Here is a 24,869-nt window from a genome sequence, read left to right on the forward strand (position 1 = left end):
GAGACGCCGACCGCTAGGACAACCCGCCTGGAGGGCCTAGCTGTGGTGGCGGGCCGTAGGCACGTCTTGCAGCTAGTAATATTATAAATGGTTGTGTTACCTAAAGGGTTTTAAAATAAAATATTTTTTGTTTTTTTTACACGAACAAACGAGACGTTTCTTTTACGATCATGTTAACGTTTTATAATGCCGTGTTATATAAGTTATTTTCATTATCATCTTTTACATCGATTACCGATTTATTATAATTTCATTCTTTATCCAAAAATCGTTGAATTTCATAATTCATCCAAAATAGTACAATCACTGGTCTCTTTCCATTAAAAACTAATATAAAGAGAAAAAATAAAATTAACGATATTGATAATTATCTGATGAAAAAATCAAATTCCTTCCGATCGAATTTCTACACAACGGCAGCTCGTAGCTAAAATCAGTGTAGATACTGCTCTAGAACATTTTTTTTCTGGGCCTCCTCAAGAACACGGTTAAAGTTATCTGTAAAATAAAAGAACCGAAAAAAATGAATGAAATAAAATAGCTGGAAGCAGGACAATAATCTAATTCTACACTTTATCACATTCAAGAATATGGTACACGATTTTTAAACACAATTTGCTTAAAAACTTCGGTTTTACCGAATAAATAATAAAATGTCCGCTTAAAAACATTATAGTTCAATGGTGTTTAATTTAAATTTCTGTGTATACAGAAACAAATACATAATTCGTTTTTACTAATTACCTTCTCTTTCGCTCTTCCAGAGTGTTTTTGGATAGATTTGGCAGTCAAAGAGCCCTTGCTTTCGCCATCTTCTGATCGCTACTGAAAAAACAACTAAACCGTTTTCATATTCCTTCCACCGACTAAATTAGAAAAGGGAACGAACAAGGAACGTTCCATACACAGGTAGAGTAAACAAAAACTACCGTCCACCATCACGCCAGGCTCGGCACTGCGGGAGCGACAGTTTTCTTCTTTTAACTATATTTTTCCAAATGCTTCTTTTTTTTCATCGATTTGCCGCAACACCTCTTCATGTCACTTTATTCAATCATCTAATTTTTAACATTCTCCTATACCGAATTTTAAAAATCTTTTCTCCGATCGTTCAAGTTTCATTTTCATATAAAGCTACGCTCCAAACCTATACTTTTAAAAATGTTTTCTTTACATTTAAATTAATTTTTGATATACGCAAATTATATTTCTGACTGAAAGCTCGTTTCGCCTGTGCTATTCGACATTTTATATCGCTCCTGATTCGTCCACCTTTAGTAATTCTACTTCCCAAATAACAAAATTCTTTTACCTCCATAATCTTTTTTCTTCCTGTTTTTATAATCGTGGTCCATCTACTTTATTTCTACTACATTTCATTACTTTCGTTTTGTTCTTATTTATTTTCACGAGGTAGATCCTAGGACTTCATCCACGCCGTTCATTGTTTCTTCAAAATCTATTTTACTCTCGGCTAGAATTACTATACCATCAGGAAATCGTAGCATCTTTGTCTTTTCACCTTCCACTATTACTCCGAATCTAAATTGTTCTTTAACATAATGCTACTACTATGTAAAGACTAAAAAGTAACGGAGATAGAGAACATCCTTGTCGTACACCTTTTTCTTATTACGGCTTCTTTCTTATATTCTTGATTATTACTGTTACAGTTTGGTTCCTGTAAATGTTAGCAATTCTTCTGTCTCTATACTTGAACCCAAATTGTTTTAAAACGCTGAACATTCTATTCCAGTCTACGCTATCAGATGCCTATCCCACGTCTACAAATATCATGTATGTCGGTTTATTTTTCTTTAATCTTCCTTCTACTATTAATCTGAGCGTTAAAATTGCTTCCCTTGTTCCTATACTTTTCCCAAAACCAATTTTTTTTTTAACACTTCCTTCACCCTCCTCTCAATTCTTCTATACAGAATTCTAGTTAAGATTTTTGATGCGTCAGTTGTTAAGCTAATTGTTCCGTATTCTTCATATTTATCTGCTTCTGCTTTCTTTTTTGAAGTTCACTCTTTTTGAAGTCTGACGGAACTTTACCTTTTTCGTAAATATTACACAGTAGTTTATATAATCTACCTATGCTTCCTCACCTGCACTGCGCTGTAATTCTGCAGGTATTCCGTCTATCCTAGGAGCATTTCTATGATTCAAATCTTTAATTCTCTCTTAAACTCAGATCTCAGTTATGTATCTCCCTTTTCATCCTCTTTGACTTCCTGTTCTTCCTCTATAACACCAGTTTCTAATTCATTTCCTCCGTATACCTCTTCAATACATTCCACCCAGCTATTGACCTTTTCTTTTGTATTAAAAATCGGTGTACCATCTTTAACACATTATTAGATTTTAATTTTTGTACGACAAAATTCTCTTTAACTTTCCTGTATGCTCCGTCTATTTTATTAATTTTCATTTTTCTTTCCACTTCTGAACACTTTTCTTTAATTCCCTCTTCTTTCGCTAGTTTGCCCTTCCTGTTTGTAGTAATTCTTAATTGTCGATAGTTCCCTTTACGTTGTTCATCACTAGCATTCTTATACTTTCTGCATTCATCTGTCAGCTACAATGATTTTCTTTTTAACATTCTCCCATTCTTCTTCTATATTTTCTACCTCATCTTTTTTACTCAAACCTCTTGCGATGTCCTCCTCAAAAATCTTCTTTACCTCCTCTTCCTCAAGCTTCTCTAAATTCCAGCGATTCATCTGACACATTTTCTTCAGGATTTTAAACCCCAATTTACATTTCATTATCACTAAATTACGATCGCTATCAATGTCTGCTCCTGGATATGGTTTGCAGTGAACGAGTTGATTTCTAAATCTTTGTTAAACCATGATATATATATATATATATATATAATCTTTTTGATACCTTGCAGTAACACCTGGCACTTTCCATGTGTATATTCTTTTATTATAATTTTTAAACTGGGCGTTGGCAATTACTAAATTATACTTCGTACAAAACTCTGTTAAGTCAGTACCCTCTTCATTTCTGTTGTCCAGTCCGTATTCACCGACAATATTTCCTTCCTTGCCTTTTCCGATGCTTGCATTCCAATCTTCAATTATTATTAAATGTTCATCCCCTTTTATGCGTTTAATTAATTCGTCAATTTCTTCGTATGCACACACTATCTCATCATCATCTAGAGGACTTGCAGGCATATACACGCTAAAAATCGTTGTCGGCTTAGGTTTTGACTTTATCCTTACTACAATTAATCTGTCACTAAGCTTTTGAAATATTGTACTCTCTTCCCTATTTTCTTGTTCTTTACGAAACCTACTTCTGCCTGACCTGTATTTGACGCTGAGTTAATTATTCTAAAATCACGTGACCAAAAGTCGTTTTCCTCTTTTCACCGAACCTCGGTAATTCCTACTACGTCTACATTTAATCTATCCATTTCCCTCTTCAAATTTTCTAAGTTACCAACTTTTTTTACACTTCTAACATTCCTCGCTTCGAATCATAGAATGTAATTTTTTAATTTTCTGGTGACCCCTGTTACAGTTATATAGAGTAAAAGACTCCAACTTGTTTGAATTATATCAGAATAATTTACTATTATTTTTAAATTACTTCTTTCGTGAAAGTGTTTTCTTAAGTTATGACTTTTAGATTTTAGATAAATGTAAATATTCATAAAAGTTTATCTATATTTATTTTGAATTAATAAAGATTATTATACTTCTTATAAGCAAAATCATCCGCAAGCGGGTTTTTTAATCTAAATAAAGTAGTTTTATTTATTGTATTCAAAGTCTTCTCGGTTTACTTTTTAAGGGTATTCATTTCACCCGAGGATGATGAACTGAAAGGCGAAATAAGGTCGTGGATCAGGGAAAGAGGGCAAGCATTCTTCACTGACGGAATGAGAAACTGGTCGCCGTTTGAAGAAATGAGCAACTGTAAACGGTGACTGCGTGGAAAAATAAATGTAAGATTTTGTAGCAAATAGAATGTACTTTTTTGTCATATGTTTTTTATTTGTCTCTGTTTTCGTTTGGCTCGTATATTTACTATTCGAAATTGCTTGAATATCCGAAATCGCTCGGATATCTACTAATTTATCTTACGATTATTTTTTACATTACAAAATATTAAAATAAATCTTTTGATTTATTTTGCCAAAATTCCAATTAAGTGAATAAACGATAAATTTATTCCCAAAATTCTAAAACTAAATAGATGAATTAATTAATTTAGATATTATTGTTACTTTTTTCTCGATGAATTAATTCAGCACAGAAGTTTTGAAAGCTTTCTCGTGGGAATATAGAAATAGAATTTTTTTACCGTATGAAAAATGCCACCATGCCTGACAGGGATACGAACGCGGGACCTCCGTATGAAAGGCCAAGGCGCTACCACTCCACCGCGGAGATTCGTCGTTTCGATACCAATATAACACTACAGAAATATAAACAAAGAAAGTCAAATATGTTCGTCACAATGTATAAACAACATGAGAGATTTAGTTTAAAAAACTAAATAAATACGTTTCGTAGAATTTCAAACAATTTATTTTTTATTCAATCGCTTCAACATTAGCAACAGTGCGTTCAAGATAATAATTGATGGATATTGTATTTTTTGTGTTATAATATAATCATTATTCATTTTAAAATGAAATTAGTTTACTTTAAGTTAGATTCTTAAAAATATAAATATAATTTAGATTTATAATGCAGAACTAGAGTGTAGATTGTTTCATGTCTGAACAGTCGTTTCCAGTTCTACGATATTTATTCTTGATAAATGAGTTGTATGTAATACATTAAAAAGAAATATAATTATCGACAAAAGAACTGCGTTCTATGCTCTTGATTATAAATAGATACATCAGTTATACGAATATATATTCAGATATGATTTTTTTTTCCTAAATTAAATTTTCTATAATAATTTTGTAATATAAAATATTTAAAATTTATAATTCAAAATTGCGTAACAATACTTGGGGAACTTTATTTTGACAATAATATAAACAAAAAAATCCTATTGCAACCTCCATATGTCCGGAAATGTTTTTTTTTTTTGAGTTATAACTGGAAAAAGATTTCAGACTCGTTTCTACTCCAAAAGTAAAATGAAACGATATTCATATTCTTGCAATTCAAATTAAGAAAGAAACTGGTGCTTTTTGACCTGAAAAGTTAAATAAAATAGGTTTCAGAATTATATAATTCTAGTTTCCAAAAAATGCAAAGCCTAAAAAATTGGGAGAGGAAAAAAGCTTTTTTAGGTTCAGTATAAATTAATAAGATGCATATCTAAATTTCAATGAAGCTGATGTAGTAATATGGAGATTTTTATACATTTATAGATTTTTATGGCATATATATATATATATATATATATACACGAGGTGTGTGAGAAAAGTAATGAGATTGGTAGCACTGCAAGCGATCTGGCAACGCTGTGTCTACCGGTCTGTGCTAGACCGGTTTATTCATCCCTTCCACATGCTCAGTACGAATTTCAACTCCGTTCAGCCAACGCATTATTTTTGTCAGCGCCATCAGTGAAGTTGTGTTTTTGTTGTGCGTTACGAAAATGGAGCTTTGGAATTTAGGGCGACGTTGTGCGATCGAGTTTTGTATTAAACTTGGGGAATCCACGGGTGTGACCTCTGAAAAGTTGAAACAGGCCTACGGGGAACATTGCTTATCAAGAGCACAAGTTTCCGCCGGCACAAATCATTTTTGGAAGGCCGAGAACACGTTGAAGATCAACCTCGCTCAAGGAGACCTTCGACTTCAAAATCTGACGAAAACGTTTAGCGTGTGACGGTTCTTGTGAGATCAGACCGTCGTTTAACAGTAAGAATGATGAGTGAACAGTTAAATTTAAACGCTTTTACCGTACATCAAATTTTGACAGACAATTTGGACATGAGAAATGTTTGTGCGAAATTTCTGCCGAAAAACCACACAACGGAGCAGAAGGACAATCGAAGAAACGTGTGCGTTGATCTTCTTGAGAGGATTGGCAACGACAAAGAATTCTTCAATCGTGTGATCACAGGTGATGAATCCTGGATATTTGAATACGATCCTGAAACAAATCTGCAAAGCGAAGAGTGGCACACTCCGTCATCTCCTCGATCGAAAAAATGTCGGATGAGCGAATTAAAGATCAAAACCGGACTGATTTACTATTTTGACAGTAGGGGTATCGTGCGTAAAGAATTTGTTCCTCCAGGACAAACTGTCAACCAAATGTTTTACAAAGGTGTCATTGAAAGGCTCAGGAAAAGAGTGATTCGCGTGTGACCAGACATTGCAGACAAGTGGATGGAAGTAGCCGCGTGTCACACGGCCATTTCCATCAGGGAATTTTTGACCTTAAAACGCAATCCTACGGTTCCTCACCCCTCTATTCGCCTGATTTGAGGTCGTGACTTTTTCCTTTTACCAAAAATGAAACGTATCTAAAATGAACGTCATTTTAGAACTCTGGAGAACATTCAAAAGACTGTGACCGACCAGTTAAAAACCCAAGGGAACTACTTTGAAGAGGATAATATTGTTGTTTGAAAAAAATAAAAACTTTGGTAAGTAAAAAGTCAGTCTCATTACTTTTCTCACACACCTCGTGTATATATATAAAGCACATGACGTCAAGTATTTTTCATTATTTATTTAATATTTGTATTGAACACTGTTTACAATGTATGTGCTTTCGATTGAAAACAGTGTAACGATGCGAATTTCTTGGTCGATTCCATTTTTTCTATAAGGATCCGAGTTTAATACGAGACATTTGTATACATGTGTACGCATGTATGTTGTCCTGTACTTAGTCTTATAACACTAAACCCCACCGGGTTGGTCTAGTGGTGAACGCGTCTTCCCAAATCAACTGATTTGGAAGTCTAGAGTTCCAGCGTTCTTAGTCTTAGTCTTAGCGTTCACAGTTCCTTTATACGGATTTGAATACTAGATCGTGGATACCGGTGTTCTTTAGTGGTTGGGTTTCAATTAACCACACATCTCAGGAATGGTCGAACTGAGAATGTACAAGATTACACTTCATTTACTACACTCATACATATATCATCCTCTGAAGAATTATCTAAACGGTAGTTACCGGAGGCTAAACAGGAAAAAGAAAGAAAGAAAGTCTTATAACACTAGATTCAGCTGATTGATTTTCTTCAAACTTGATAAACATTCTTTCCGGGGAGGCTGGGGAAGAATGTATTAAATTTTTGCAAAAATTGGAAATTGTTTTTTTCCCGTTTCCCTCTGATGGTCTGTGGTAACAAAATATATTTTTTTCATTTTAAAAAAAATTATTTAGTTTATTTTAAATTTAAATCAATCTCACAAGTTACTTGTTGCATTTAAAATGTAAAATTATTAATTTTTTGATCATCCTTACTAATTAGTATTTATTGAAAAAAAGTTAGCCGAAATTTTTCACGGCTTCCTAAAAAATTATAACTTTGTATGTTTAGAGTATATCTGTGTCTTTGTATATATTTTTTTTAATTTTAAAGTTCTTTATTAAATTTATTATTTTCTCAGTTATACTTTTATTACTTTCCCGTCTGTAAAAGGGAAACTATTGTAATTTGCTCGTATGTGATTTTCACCGGATCTTGACGTTTTGACATCTAAGGAACTCAAAAAACCAGTTGGAAATTTCCTGGATGTTAATGTTCATATGTACGTATGTGTGTTCGGTGTCTCACACCTTATATCTCCAGAACTACTCGACTGATTTTGACCAAACTTGGTCAGATTACTTCTACATATGAGGCGTTGAGGTTTAATTTGTATTTCTTTTTTTGTTTTTTTAGTTTAACCTCCGGGACCACCTGCCTCCGGGGTTAGGTTTGCTTCAGAGGATGAGCTGAATGATTTATAGCGTGCGTGAAAATTCAATACCTGATCGGGATTCGAACCCGGGACCTCCGGATGAAAGGCCGAGACGCTACCACTCGGACCACGGAGGCCGGCATTAAATTTTCAACTTTAAAGGTCGATTGGATGATGCTGTAGAGCAAGGTCACCCTCAGTATGTCAGGTTTCGCCTAATTAAGGTCTTATTTTTCTTAGGCACATCTGTTAACAAAAAAAAATAATATTTGCAAAAAAATGTTTTCCAAAATCGTACCCCCATCCCATAAAACGCTCTAAACCGGTGACTAAGTGAGTATATTGCGTCAGTGTTACCCCCTGTTATCGCAACGAGCGCTAGTTTAGCACTGTCTTACAGTTATTGTAGAAAAATGTTAACGTTTAAATAAAATTATAAATATTTTTAATTAAATTGTGCGTGTAAGCCGTGCATTAGAAAAAAGCCGCGTGACGGGAAAGTCCTATATCTGTGTCGTCAGCTTTTTTTTTAATATTTCTTAAAGGCAATAACAAAATTTGATCGAGAGATTCAAACCGGCCCAAAATTTTTTAGTTAACACTTTGAATTTTTTTCATAATTTTACTCTAAATAGAGCATAATTAAGTCTTTCATATTTAAAAACCCGATGGAACGTTTGTAATAAAAATCTGTGAAGGGTAGAAAATCGGGAAAGACATACAATCCTTTGCCGGCTCTTTTTATAAACGATTTAATCTTTCCTTGTTTTTCTGATATATTTCAATAACCTTTCAAGATGTGTTATTTATTCGCATTAAAAAAATATTAGTTAAAATTTTAACCGATAAATATTCTAAGCTACTATTTTCTCTTATGGCAGAGCAATTTAAAACATAATTTCTTCTCCGTCGGTCTTTTTATTTCTATTCCTTTCAGAATTTAAAAACAATTTTCTTTCTTTAAATTTTTATTGAACTGTAATTAGTTCGAAAATTATCACGGACCGAAAGAAAATTATATTTCTTTGCTTTGTTAATTATTGTATTTGACCGTAGATAGGTTTACGATCGTAGATCTTTTTGAAATTTTCTCTGTTTGTGTGTTTGTGACGTAGTTACGCAATGATTTTTAAAAATAGGAATAATATTATTATTTACACTATAATTTCGTTTAAAAAAATAAGTCTTAAAAATAAAAAAAATTATAGGATAGTATAACTTATCTTTCGAATTTATTGCGTCACTATAAATGTAAATGTGACATGTTTTGCTCTACTTTTCTCTAACAGAGACACTTTCCCACACCCTCTCTCTTGCATTTTTTCGTTATCCGTATAAGGAATCGATAGTAGCGTCATCTTCATCGATATTCCATTATCTTTACTTTCAAGCGTTTTTGTATACAGTACATTAAATGCATCTTTCCTTTTTAGCGCTTTACTTTTTTTATTTATTTATATATTTTTTACGCATATGTTTGTGATCTTTTTATTTATTTATCTTTATTTTTTATTTATTTTTGTATTTGAAACAACGATAATAAATTTTTCCTAGAACACACATTTCTTTTATTATATGCTGTAAAATATTATCTTTATTTATTGATTTTTTGGTGATTATTAAAAATACTATTTTTTACTGATTAAAATGATAAATAATTTAAAATTCATGTTACAAAGAAAAATTATAACATGTAGAGAAAACAAAAACGGTTGAAAAAACTATTTTAATAATTATTCGATATAATTTTTAATATTTCATAGAATTTATTAATATTTTTTAACAAAATTAATGTAAGTGAAGGTGATTTAATTTTTAATCTTTAAAAAAAATTTAATTTAAACGAAATATTTTTCACTGTAACCAATTTAAATATTTATATATTTTTAAGGTAGTAAGAATTATAGAAGAAAACCGATGTGGATATCGCATTATAAACGAGTGTTCCGGTCTAAAGTAATAAAAAATACTATTACATTTGCTATTTAAAAATTAAAGACATAAAACATTTCATTTAATAGAACGTAATAATATTAATAACGCATATCTTATAAAAACAATTTTTTTTAAAATATGAATAATACACGTGTAATGATGAGGCGCTTATAATAAATTATAATATGAAAACACGTTTAAATGTAATATATTATATTATAATGCGATACAACTTAGATAAGGAAACTTAGACTTTTATATCGACGCATCACTTTAAATTTAAATGACTTGAAAATAATGAAGTGATATTTAATAATTATTTCCGACGTTTAATATAAACGAGGTCGTGGTTTTAAATGGACTTTTACTCAAAATCAGAAAAAAATCTTTAATAATTAAAAGTAAATTATTGTTTTTATTTTTACGTAAAATATCTGCTTTTCAAATTGAATGAATTATCCAATTTGAAGGGGTTGTTAATAGGTAAAACCTCCCAAATTAGAAAATTGTATATTTTATTATATATTTGGAAAATCTAATGTTTTAGGTAGATTTCATAAGAAAGCTACCTATTGTAATGGATACCGTGATTCGACTTCCGAAAAATATCGATATATCTTCGCGTTTTACATCCCCCAGACCCCAAAACTACCGTCAGCTCAAAAGTTATATATACATTTAAATATATATATATATATATATATATATATATATATATATATGTGTGTGTGTGTGTGTGTGTGTGTGCGAGTGTTTCACTTTATTGTGGACACGATAACTGCCGTAATTTTGCTCCAATTACTTTCAAATTGTTCCCTAAAAACATTCGACCCAAAATCTCGGTCGAAAACTACTCGCAATGATGAAATGGAAACTTATGGAATATTTCATATGTGTATATTGTAATATATATTATATGTGAATATTCCATGTATACCTGTAAGTTAATGAAGTTGAAAAGTGGGGACAGACTGCATCTTTCTTTAGTCTCTTTCTACGTTAGACATTCCTGTTTTTTTTTTCTTTATTTTCTACTTAATAACTATCATCAGATTCTTATATAGATTAAAAATAAATTTTATTTCCTTACATATAGGTGTGAATTTTGTTAAAAATGTTATTACTTTTTTAAATAACTAAATATTTTGAAGAAATCTATAAACGGCTTTATTCGTTATAAGTTTTCCTTCCAAATTTAATCTATCATTCCTGGTTATTTTTAAATTTATATATATAGTTTATACGAACAGATTTTTTCTTGAATGAAACTTTTCCTTCCTTTTTCCACTCTGATTTCATAATCTCCCTACATCCATCCTTTGTGACTTTATTGCTGTAATTTTAATCTAATTTATTGTCTTACACACTGTTTTTTTTTTTTTTTTTTTTTATTTATAATTATTAATTTATTTATCTATAATTACATATTAACCTAAATCGATAAAGATATAGTAAAATAATGTTAATCGCAATAAATAAAATTTTATAAATAATGCGCCATTGTAAAAATTAATGGTTTTATTTACCGTGTTATATATTCTGATGTAAATTTAAATTTATTTGTATTCCACTATTCTCCTACTGCGTACTTAAAAAAGATCCGAATGTAAAATGTAAAATAAAAAAAACCCAAGATACTCTTGTTTTAATCTTTTTTCTCATACACACTTTTCATAATTTCAAAATAATTTCTAATATTTATAACGTTAAAAAAGCGTACAGTAAATAACCGTAGATTATTCATACCACGTTTTATTCTTTCTTTTATTTTTTACTCGAGGGAATAATTTCATAAAAAATTAAGTCTAAATTTTTACCTTAAAATAAAATGTATGTTTTGTAAATTATTTATTTATTTTACAAGAAAATTATTCTATATTTTTTTATCGCAATTATTTTTTATAAAAATAATATATTTTACTTTGTTAATTTTTAGTTTATTTCTTTTTGCGTTTGCTCTCTCTCTCTCTCTCTCTCTCTCTCTCTCTCTCTCTCTCTCTCTCTCTCTCTCTATCTCTCTCTCTAAAAAATGTATATATGTACATTTTTTTTTAATTATAAGTTAATTATTTCTGTAAGATTTAAATAAATCTTTTTAGCTGTTATGAAGTAGAAGTGTAAAATGATTTTTCCTGCAGATAAAAGTGAAAATACTCGAATATAAATTTTAAGAAAGAATAAAACGATTCCAGTCTAGAGAATTCCGTTATTTAAAATCATTTTTTTCCTTTTTCATAATAACTTTTAAAAAATTATATAAAGTACACATTTAGAAATATAAGCGCATTTCGATTTTTAAATAATCATAAGCGGTTATCAAAAATTAGTAAAACTAAATATTAAATCAAAACGTAAGTAAATAAACAATAACTATAATGAAACGTCTTTATAAATTTGGTAATTATTTACAATTTTTTTTATTTATAACGGGTGTCTCATTTTAATCGCGTTTTTCTCGTAAACTGCACACAATAAAACAAATGACCTAAACAAAAATTACTGAAATTGCAGGAGGACACCTCATGTTGACCTTGAACATAACCTTATTTAAAGGTTAACAGGAATTTTAAGGTTAACAGAAGGACCTATTTTTGACCCCACCGATGAAAAGAAGAGAAAGTTTTTCATTGTAATATGTGGTCACACACCTTGGACCTTTTTTGAATATCATACGGCTATACTGTTACACGAATATGGTTTTATACGAGTTACACGTTTTTGAAGGTCGTACAATAACCTTAGAATATTTTTTCCAGGCCATCTCGCAAAATATGGGAAAGAGCATAAAAATGACTTTACAGAAGTTATGAGAATTGGAAGGGGATATCCGAGGTGACGACCATGACTTTGAGGTCCCCTTTAAAAGATACTTGACGGTATGATAATCAAAACCTTTAAGGGTCCCTTTAGCGGTCACTTTAAGGGGATTGCAAAAAAATTAACGTAAAAACCTGCGGGATTTTAATGTAAAATGGTAAACAAAATGGGGACCGTTTAATTATTTTGCAGCTAGTTTTAAAGTCGGATACAGTATCTCTTATCATATCTTATTAATACCTAAAACTAAAAAAAATTTTGAAAATGTTCTTATATCAAAACGATATATTTTTTCTATGACACTACTATCTGCAGTGAACGGTAAGCCAATTTTTAAACTAGCTGTATAAAATATTAAATGGCGTCTTTCCGGTTAGAGTTGTGAGAGCTCGAAGTTTTTAAAGTTAAAAATCTTTGTTTTACAATGCCCCTAGAAGTGATATAAGCACAATCCTACTCTTTTCATGTAAGATTTTTGAGTTACTTCCTAATTTTGGGGTTGAAATGTGGTAGTCTCATGCCAAAAAACAAATATTTTTGAGGTAGGAATGTTTGATAAATTCAATTCTTCTATGTTTATCGATTAAAAAGTTATTTAAAGGTTTCCTTAAAAATATTCATACTTTATTAACATTCTTTGTAATATTTCTAATTACTATCTATTTACCAGTAATTTAGGCGACCGATGACCGGTTAACAATTATTTATTTTTGGTGTAGAGAAGCTTTTTTACATTGTACCTTATATTTTACCTTATAAGAAAAGTTGATCTAAAATCTTTTGTTAAAGAACCCTACACTATTACTTAATTGTTAATTAACTATGATGTATATAATTTTTTTTTCATTGAGTATATTATACTTGTACATTCAAAATATTGGCTATTTTATGTATATTTTTTTTTAAAAAAAGATAATACAACGAATTCCGTTTTATTACCGATATGAAATATTTAACTAAGAAGTTAAATATATTGAGATCCTGTGGCGGAGTGGTAGTCTCTCTGCCTTTTCACTTGCAGGTTTCGGGTTGGAGTCTCAAGTTCGATCAGGAGTGGCATATTTTCCCGCTCCACAAAATTCATTATCATCCGTCCTAGTAATTGTTATTGGCCAACATTTTTTTTACTATTTTATGCAGTGGCGGCTCGTAGATAAAATTAGGGGGCTGGTGCTCCAGAAAATATTTTCTGTGCCTTTTCAATGCCACGGTTAAAGTTTTCTGTAAAAAAAAACAATCGAAAAAAATTAAACAAATAGAATAGCTGGAAGCAGAATAATAATCTCATTCTACACTTTATTACATTCAAGAATACGGTACACGGTTTTTATTATTTATTCGGTTTAACCGAATAAATAATAAAATGTCAATACAGATGATATTTTTTAGCATTATTAGATAATAACTTAATAAAACGTCCGCTTAACAACACTGTAGTCCAACGGTGCTTAATTTAAATGTCTATGTCCACAGATACAAATACATAATAGGTTTTTCGAATTACCTTCTATTTCGCCCTTCGAGCGTGTTTTTGGAAAAATTTGGCAATCAAAGAGTCCTTGCTTTTCGCCATCTTCTGATCGCTACTGAAAAAATAACTAAACCCCTTTCGTATTCCTTCCACCGACTAAACTAGAAAAAGGAACGTTCCATACACACGCTAAGTAAAAAAATACTACCTACACCAGCAGGCCAGGATCGGCACTGAGGGAGCGGTAGTGCTCTCTTTCCCTCGCAGCCTAGAGAGCGAAGTTTCCTATGTGCGCTTGCGCATAACAGCCAAACACCACGCCGCTGGAACTGTGAAGCGTACAGTTTCGAACAAAAAGTTTTGTATCTTTTTCGTAAACTGGGGGATGTACTCATTATATTAAATGTTATGGATAATATTAAGTGGAAGTACGAGTGCTGCAGTTCCACAGTGCTTATACGCGAGCCGCCACTAATTCTACGAATAAAATACATAATTTTTTAAATTTGTATTCATATATTATTTATTTTCATTTTTTTCTTTAACTGCTTGGCCTACATTGGACCAGTTTAGTCAGTTTTTATAGGAGGGGTTTTTTAGTTTTCTCTTATTCCAGTACTTCCTTCTTTCGGCTCTTAACTTTCTTTCTTGGTTTGAAATCGCTCTTCCTATCGTTTGTCTGTTGATTTTTGTTTGTAGTCTAGTTTGTTTGTGTTTGAGTTTCTTAATTTTGTCTCTTGTTCTTCAAATCTTCCGCTGCAATTTTCAGTTCTTTCATGTCTTCTTTGATTTCTGTAATCCATTTTACGTTTGTTTTTGCTATTCCATAATTTTTCTATTATTTTCCTGATGATTCTATGAACTTTTTTCTTATTTTTAGCCTCTAGAATGAGTTATCAAAGTATTGCCCGATCCTCCCGGATCATTCTGTATAAATATATGAATTATTATTAATAATAATAATTATTTTTCCTTCATTTAAATTAAAGAAAACAAAATAATATTTTTTACGTATAAAATTCTCTTTGTGTAAATGAGAAATGTTTTTTTTCTTTGGCAGTCGTGTTTTTCAATTTTTTATATTTATCTCTAGTTTAATCAATTTTTTTTTGTTTTAATACTCTAAAATGATGTGTCACAAATCTATCCTTTCCATTTAAAATATTTTAATTACCCACTATGGGAATTTGGGGGTGTGATGGTCTTATCCAAAAAAAAAAAAAATGCTTTTGAAGTAGGATCATTTGCTATAGTCATATAAGTTTTCTGTTTTAATTGTTGAAAAGCATTTTAACGACTCCGATTCTTTACCAACACTAATATATATATATATATAATAACTAATTTAAAGGTTTCCTGCTCAAAGTAAATATTACAAAGTTTAAATATTAATAACTTGCTTTATTGATTTTTAATAATAATATTAATAATGTTTTGCCAACTATTTTTTTTCTTATTCTGTATTTTATATTTTGTTCTAGCTTTTGCATTCATTGAAAACAGAAGCCGTAATTTTTCAAGATTACGTAATAATATTCTACAAAATTTATGTAAGATATTTTTTTATAAAGTCAGTTTTGTTTTAAAAGAGAAAGAAAGGTTTAAAATATTATCTGTATAATGTAATTAAAAAATCTGATCTGGACACCACATAACTTTCTTTCAAACCTATTGAATTACATTACACATTTTTTTTTAAATGAAAAGTACATAAAATTTTATTTCGTTAATAACTTCTGATAAGTTTTCATATTTTTATTTATTTTTTTATTGTTATTATTGAATAATTATTTATTGTAGATCTTTTTACAATTGAAGGTTAATAATTATAAATATATCAACATATTTAAATAAAAAAAAAGGAGATGAAGTCTGATTCGAACCGATGTGCCTTTCTCTTGTAAGATCCAAATGTTTCATTAATTAAAATTTTATTTGTCTATAACTCTGGACCCGATGAAATAACTACCGCTTATGTAATACGGTTGAAACGTTCGCAATGAAGACCTATTACTGCAGTTAAGCAAAAGTCCAAACTACAATTTTTTTTAGATTTTGGACTATTTGGACACTTTTGGTCCGGTCGCAATCAAAAGGGGAGGTACACAACTAGATGTTGCAACTGTCCTAAAACCAAAATTTCATCATCCTACGACTAATCCTTTTTGAGTTATGCCAGATACATACGCACTTACGTACGTACAGACGTCACGCCGAAACTAGACAAAATGGATTCAGGGTTGTTCGAAATAGATATTTCCGTTGAAGTCTGAAAACCGAAATATTTCGCGATCACAGTACTTCCTTTCCTTCGTACAAAGAAGTAAAGATTAAATTAAATTTTTAGATTTTATTAAATAAGATTTCAATAAAAAACAGGATTCTTAACTTCCTCTTTATTTTTTCTTTCCCGCCTAGCGCTATAGCAGAGCTATACCCATCGAAGGGATAGCATTGTAATCGGTCCAGTTTGGGCATATGCGGTTTTAACCGGATCTTGATGTTTTGACACCTAAATAATCTAAAAACAACAAAAATCAGATGAAAATGTTCGTATGAACGTATGCGTGTGTGTTTGGTGTTTCACACTTTATATTTCCAGAACTACTCGACCGATTTTACTTCAGTCAGACTTTGAACTTAGTCAGATTACTTCTATATATGGGGAATTGATGCCATAAAATTTAATACTTAAAAGGTCAAGGCAAGGGGATGTAAAGCAAGTTCACCCTCAATGTCTTGAGATTTCGCCTGATTATGGTCATATTTTTCTTAGCCATATTTGTCAACATTTAAAAAATGATATTTACAAAAAAAATGTTTTGGAAAATTACACCCCCACCTCAAGATATGCTCTAAATAAACTAGCGGCTAAGCGGGTATAGTGCGTCTGTAGTACGCCCTCTCACCACAAGGAGCGCTTGTATAGCACTGACGTACAGGTGCTATAGTCGTCTTCTGCATCTGTTTAGCCTCCGGAACCACCGTAAGGTATTACTTCAAGAGAATGAACGAGGATGATATGTAAGAATGTAAATGAAATGTAGTCTTGTGCAGTGTCAGGTCGACCATTCCTTTTTAATAATCATTATGTATACCGGTGTTCTTTGGTGGTCGGGTTACAATTAACTGCCTATCTCAGGAACGGTCGACCTGAGACTGTACTAGACTACACTTCATTTACATTCGTACATATCATCCTCATTCATTACTTCAGAGGAGGCTAAACAAAAAAGGAAAGTTCTTGAAAGGGGTTAATCAGTGTTAACGATGATATATAGTTACTTGTTAATGTTAACAAATAAAATTCCAAAGTGAAAACTACCCCAAATACTTCCTTAATATTTGATTAGTTAGCTACATCTTATCGAATCCTGTCTTTTTTTTTAATTTTACGAATAAACTTTATAGAATTTTTTTAAGATACAAAGATATAGCGGTCAGGATCTCGTATATCGTGAAATCTTATATCATGTTTTGGAGCTTGTCTCAAAAAATCAGGATTAGTTTTCAAAACATAAATGTGGGTTACCAAATCGTTATTTGTCCCTCGTAAATACGAATCGTGCAGATCGACATTTATTAAAAAATATTTAAAATTTATCACGTGTTTATATTTATAAATTTGTAACATTTGCTACTAAAACCGATAATCATTTATTCTTCAAAAAAAAAAATAATATCCAACATTAGACTGGATAACAGAACCGGAGATCTCTGTGGTGGTGCTGCGTTGTGGAAGGTTGCATTGACCTCGCTCCCGAAAGCGGACCAGAATAGAGAAAAATAGGGTATATTTTCATTAGAGGCTTATTAAATTTCTGAATTTTTTTCTTGATTTTTAAATAGATCAAGAGGACTTTGAGTAAATTAAATTGTAAGATAAAATCATCGTTGTTGCGATGAACTATTTGTTTTGATTGTTTGAGGATAGTATTTTTGGTGTTTAAAGACTCGATCAAATAATCATGGAAGTTGGACACGGAAGAGTTTTTGTGTGAAACCTTCGGTGTTAGAGGATCGCATTCCGCGAAACGGTTAATTTGGTAGTTCAGGGTTGTAAGGTACGGTAAGTGGTCGCGGTCGGAAAAGGCCGTACGAAAGCTATGTAAATACACCGATGGAAATGTCTGTGCGTTTGTATCATTGACTCTCTGACAAAGTTCAAACTGATGACTGTGACGTGTTTTCAGGTTTAGAGGTAGCCTATAATACGACCTGCGGTAAATCACATCAAGGCTAGGAACGGATGGGGTTGAGGCGACCGGGATAGTCACAAGATGGGTGCCTTCCCCTTTCAGGATTGATAACAGGACTGTTTCCGTGAAACAAAATATTTTTACTTGCCATTACTTTGATTTACAAAAAAGGCCTTTACTTAGTCGTTTTTAATAAATAACTCAACTATTTAAAAAATCTTCTCACCGGTTTTTTCTTTTGTAGGAAATTTATAAATAAAATACCTGAATTTTTTCACCTTCATTCAACCAGTACGTAAATTATACAACAAATAATTTTTATTAGTCCTTTCTAAAATTTTATTTTTTATTTATTATTTTCACATGCATTATGTATTTATTACTTTTAATCATTAATAATGATTTTATTCTTTATTTTATTATTAATTATCTGATAAAGGTTTTTCCATGGTTTCCCTTAATCCATCCATGCAATCCTGCGGCATCGTCGTTTATTAGAAAAAAGAAACAAGTAGAAGCATAATTTACCTGACGTAAACTATACAATATTTTATAACGTACCGAACAATAAATTATTTGTTTATGTTATCTTCATCATTCACTAAAATGACTACAGAATGTTTTTTTCAGTATTACATCCATATAAAAAAAAATTTGTTTGTAGTAAAACATTTAGTGAAACGGCGATTAACCGGGTTGGCCTTTGCAAGGCCGAATCCGGATAACTGGAAAATTAAAAATGGTTTGGGAATCACACTTAAAAAAATGGCGAAAAAATAAATGTATTTCAGTAAAATTAAAAGATACTCACAATATATGTACAAGGTAATAAAAAACAGACACAGAAATACGTTAAAAAAAATACAGTGAGAAGATATTTGCTGATAAAAGAATCAAAATTTACAAAAATGACCTATTACTTCTAAAAGAAATAAAAATTTATTACCTTACTGTTTTTAAAACCTTTCATTTAAAAAATGTATAAGAACAACTTAAAAAAATCGAATATGAACATCACATGACTTCCTTATACGCCTATTAAATTACATATACACTTTTTTTTTTAAATGAAAATAACATAAACTTTTATTTCGTTAATAACTTCTGATATTTTTTTTAATTGTTATTACTGAATTATTATTTATCGTAATACTTTTTTACAGTCAGAGGTTAATAATTGTTAATAAATCAATATATTTAAATTAAAAAAAGGAGATGAAATCTGATTCGAAACGAAGAGCCTTCTTTCTTATAAGATCCAAATATTTAATTAATTAAAACTTTATTTGGCTATAACTCTGTAACCGATGAAAATGAGTACCGCTTATGATATATCGTTGAATATATTACTGCGATAAGAAAAAATCAAAAATCCAGATTTTTGGATTTTGGGCTATTTGGACAGTCGATTGCAATCAAAAGGGGAGGTGCACAACTAGATATTACAACAATCCTAAATCCAAAATTTCAACATTATACGGGTAATCGTTTTATGCGATATTCATACCTACGTACATACGTCATGCCGAAACTACACAAACTGGATTCAGGGATGGTCAAAATGGATATTTCCGTTGAAATCAGAAAACCGAAATTTTTCGCAATTATAATACTTCCTTTACTTCGTAAAAAAAAGTAAAAACTTATTGAACAGAAATGGAGTTAATTTACTATGTGTTAAAAATGTTGAAAATTTACAGTACGTTTTACAGAATAAAACCGACTGCGAGTCAGTAATAATAATAATTAATACCTTTAAAAACACTATTTCTTCTTTAAACAAATTGTAATCTACACTATCTATAATGTTATTCTTTTTTACGAGCTACAAGATCACAATCGTTTTAAACAAAGTAGCTATGTAGAATCGCATTTTTGCACCTTCAACCGGCCCATAGCGATAAATAAAACATTCACGAGTTTTCGGCCCTGGATCCAAGTTCAGACCCTGAAATGACTTTATAATATCATTAAATTATAGTTCATACTCGTCCTTACGTTTCCATTAATTTTTTAAAAGTTAAATTTTAAAATTATTTTAATATAGGTCTAAATTTACCTACGTTTTATCCTACACGAATTGTAAAAACGTCAATTAAAAACCCAGTAAAAAACAAAGATTGATAAAAATACATTTAATTTCCTGTTGAAGCAAAACTTTATTTGAGTAATATTTTTTAAATGTTTAAATAACGTATTAATTTTTACTTTACAGTCTGATAACGCTACAGCAGAGCTACAGCTCTACAAGGAAAAGTATTATAATCGGTTCAGTTAAGACATACGCGGTATTCACCGGATCTTGACGTATTCACATCTAGGAACCCAAAATCCCGATGGAAATTTTCCGGGTGTTAATGTTCGTATGTACTTATGTATGTTTGGTGTCGGTATCTAAATAACATTATATCTCCAGAATTACTGGATCGATTTTGACCAAACTTGGTCAATTTACTTCTGAATAGGAGGCATTAATGCCGTAAAATTTTCAGCTTAAAGTTCAAGGTGGGTGAGACTGCAGAGCAAGGTTACCTTCAATATCTCGAGATTTCGCCTAATCAAGGTCATATTTTTCTTAGATATATTTATTAACAACTAAAAAATAACAGTATTTGCAACAAAAAAAAAACATTTTTACAAAATCACAGCCTGACACCAAAAAATGATCTAAACTAGCGACTAAGTGAACATACTGCATTATTAACAATATCTCGTGTCACCACAAGTAGCGCTAGTGTCGTAGTCCGCCATCTTGGAATTTCTTTTTTTCCTTATCCGCCGCATGACTTCGAACGCTGCCCGTTTAGTCTCCCCTTGATGAATTAGGGGAATTCATTCATTCATCACTTAAATTAATGAAATTACTTTTTTAACAAATATTATTTTTGTTACAATCTAATAACATTTCTATAAAAAAAATTATATATATATATATATATATATATATATATATATATATATATATATATATGCGAGAAAAGTAATGAGACCGACTTTTTAATTACCAAAGTTTTTATTTTTTTCAATAAACAATATTATCCTCTTCAAAGTAGTTCCTTGAGCAGCTATACACAGGCGGAGTCGTTCCCACTCCTGACAGCAGCGCTGGAAGGCTTCAACCGGTAGGGCTTTTAACCGGTCGGTCACAGTCTTTTGAATGCTCTCCAAAATGAGGTTCTTTTAAGAAACGTTTCAATTTCAGTAAAAGGAAAAAGTTACAAGGACTCAAATCAGGTTAATAGGGGGGTTGAGGTACCGTAGGAATACGTTTTGAGGTAAAAAATTCCGTGATGGAAATGGCCGTGTGACACGGGGCATTGTCATGATAAAGCATCCAGTTGTCTGAAATGTCTGGTCTCACGCAAATCACTCTTTTCCTGCGCCTTTCAAGGACACCACCTTTGTAATATATATACATATATATATATATATATATATTACGATTAATAAAGTATTGTAGGTTCGAAGTAAAATCCTGTGTATGATCATTTGATCTGGAAAAAATACTGCTTTTTAAGGAATACCTTTTGATCTAATTTGTCATTGTCAAAAAAGTATTAAAACTTATTGGCTATCCATTTTATATTAAGTTTTAAAAATAAATTTTCATTTTGGGAAATAAATATTTTTTTTCTTTTCACAATCGGATTAAGATAACATAATGGCTAAACAGTTCAGGGTATTAGCTAAGTAATTCATTCGTTTAATGTTCCTGTTAAATTACTGAAATTTTGAAAATAATGTTGTTTTTTTTTATTTGACATATTTTAACGTAAATAATATTTTCGTATTCATTTTGGAGGGGAGTAGAAATTAGCGGATGAAATTTTTAATCCTGTTATGCTTTTTATCGGTAGAAATTTCCGGTCGGCTGGATTACGTAATCAAAGGTAACATCACAATATCGGTAATTAATTACTAAAACCTGATTGCTTAATTACATTTTACCGTGACCTATCATTTTCTAAAACACATCAGAAATAAATATTCAGTTTTTATAATTGGATCCGGTAACTTAGAACGTCGGGCTGTCGGCCTTTAAATATAATATGGATTCATTCATTTAAATTTTAACGTAAATTACTGAAGAAATTAACAAAAAGAACTGTTATATATTTATTATTTTCGTTTTTTAAGAGAACAATTTTTTTTTTATTTGGAAAAAATGTCCCAAGTTAAGAACAATTCCACGAGGTTTTTTGATCGCAAATCAAATACGTAATCAAAAAAATATCAAATACTTATTAAAAATGTTATTGGTTTACTGTATTTCATCATAATCTATCGTATCCTGTAAAATTTTATGAAATAATTTCAATCTTTACAGTCGCGGTTTAGTATAAACCGCGACTTAGTCATCCGCGGTTTATACTAAACCGCGGATGACTGTTTAAAGAAAACAAAGAAGATATTTTTGTTTTACTTTCTACCAAATTTTCTTCCAAAGAAAAGTTATGTTGCACATTTTATTAGGAATGAAAAATATTAAAAAATTATCGCGCAGACATTTGAACGAGAATGTAGATCGGCTAAAACTATAATCTGAATCTACGCCACAGTATGAATATTATTTTTGTAGGATTTGATCGGTTGATAGAAGGTCATCGTAGCCTATCACTTTCTATATCTAAATTTGTTTGTTATTACATTTAAAGAAAGACCAAATTTTTGGCCTAGATTACTGTCATTAAACGTAAAGTGGAATCGTTTAACCAATTTGTACTTCATCGTTAAGAATTTTATTTACAAATGTTATCGTTTGTTACGTGCTATTGGAAAATAAGCTGAAAACACAGTTGTAAAATCTTCCCGTCAGGTGACTTACACACGCAACTTAATTTAGCCCGTCAGTGCTACACTATACCTGTTTGTGGTACCAAGGGGTTCTATTGATGCAGTACACCCTTTTAGCATTTTTACAGCATTTTTATTTCCTTGTACAAAGTAAAGAAAATATTGTGATCGCGAAAAATTTCGGTTTTCAAATTTCAACGGAACTATCCATTTTGACCATCCCCGAGTCCATTTTGACTAGTTTCAGCGTGACGTCTGTACGTACCCATGTGTGTACGTACAGACGTACCGCAACTACAGACGTAATGACGTACTATACCCACTTAGCCGCTAGTTTATTTAGAGCGTATCTTGGGGTGGGGGAGCGATTTAACAAAAGATTTTTTTAGAAATATTATTTTTTAAACTTTAAAAAATGCGCCTAAGAAAAATAAGAGCTTAGTTAGGCGGAATCTCGAGATACTGTGGGTGACCTTGCTCTACAGCCTCATCCCCTGCCTTGATTTTTTAAGTTTTAAATTTAAAGGCATCAATGCATATATATAGAAGTAATATAAATTCAAAGTCCAACTAAGGTCAAAATCGGTCGAATAGTTCTAGAAATATAAAGTGCGAAACAATGAGCGAACACACAAACCCGCTGGCAATTAATTATTCTATTGTATATTCCTCTCATTTACTGACCTTTACTGATGATGATCGTTTAACAATCAAAATTACCATTTATTTAATATTTAACGTAATTTTTTTATGAATGGTTTAAAGTAAAACTTTGTTTTACAACTAATTTTAATAACTATTTAGCATACTTCTTTTAAAGATTGAACTTTAACTAATTTAATTCTATTTTTCAGGTAAAAATTTATAATGTTCCGACCTCGAAATAAAAAAAAAAAAAACACAAGAAGAGGCTTTCATTTCAGCATTTGTCCAGGCAAGAAAACAGGTATTTTGTCAAGTTTAATTTGTAGTTGTTAGGTAATTTTTTTATAATACGCAATCATAACAGTAAAAAAAAAATTAGCGGCTCATCAAAATATTACTTGTTAAATTTCAGCTGCTATGACTAAAACAATACAATTAATCTTACGGTATTCCCATTACTTTTAAGCTTATAAAATTCGTTACCATCACTTCCACTAAAGCTATCGACTACCGTGTCTATTTCGTTACGTCTAACTTAACAAATGGTTTTTTAGAAGTGTCATGACATATTCTACTTTATCAAATGTAAAAAACAATTAAGTGTTGTAAATCAGTAAGTGTGTGAGATGTGTGTTTATTTATTTAAAGGTGTAATTTTGATATGATGAACTCAAATTTTCATTTTAATTATAGGACGGAATATTGGTAATCTTAATTATTTCACTTATTTCAACAAAAAGAGTAAATAATTATGGATTATTTAAAAAAAAGGAAATTTTCTTAGTTTGTATATGCACATACATGTATATATAAAAGACTGGAGGAAATTTTGAGGATTTTTTTTTTGTTTGACTAAAAACAAAAAAAATTTTTTTTTGTTTAATTGTTTTTTTTTGGGGGGGGAGCGAAAAACTCTTTCGTGCTATCATCGCCCGGGGCAAAATAATAACAAAAGGCTCCTTCTCGGATATTAAAATATTAATAAAATAGGATTAAAACCATGATGAAAACTAAAATATAAGAGGAATAAAATTTTAAAAGTAAAAGAAACGCAACGATTAGGATAATACATGTAAAGCGAATAACAAAATAATATCAAAATTTATGACGGGTTTAATCTTATTAATTATATTAATTCTTCTTAGAAGTAAC

The 24,869-nt window shown here is 30.7% G+C and overlaps 1 protein-coding gene across 19 annotated transcripts in view; it reads left to right on the forward strand.

Annotated features, from left to right (window-relative positions):
- Positions 1–24,869, forward strand: part of LOC142332121 (putative cytochrome P450 6a14) — a 622,045-nt gene that overhangs the window by 499,796 nt on the left and 97,380 nt on the right. For 10 of the 19 annotated variants that reach the window (XM_075378357.1, XM_075378378.1, XM_075378358.1 and 7 more), the window contains 2 exons: positions 15,561–15,629; positions 23,927–24,018. In XM_075378357.1, the coding sequence (XP_075234472.1) occupies positions 23,940–24,018 (79 nt within the window). In that variant the 5' untranslated portion in view covers positions 15,561–15,629; positions 23,927–23,939. Of the gene's footprint in view, positions 1–3,813; positions 3,968–7,837; positions 8,056–15,560; positions 15,630–23,926; positions 24,019–24,869 lie in introns of all 19 variants that reach the window. The other 9 variants (XM_075378362.1, XM_075378366.1, XM_075378372.1 and 6 more) reach the window with 4 other exon arrangements.

Source organism: Lycorma delicatula, chromosome 11 (genome assembly GCF_047948215.1).
Source record: "Lycorma delicatula isolate Av1 chromosome 11, ASM4794821v1, whole genome shotgun sequence".
NCBI lineage: Eukaryota > Metazoa > Arthropoda > Insecta > Hemiptera > Fulgoridae > Lycorma > Lycorma delicatula.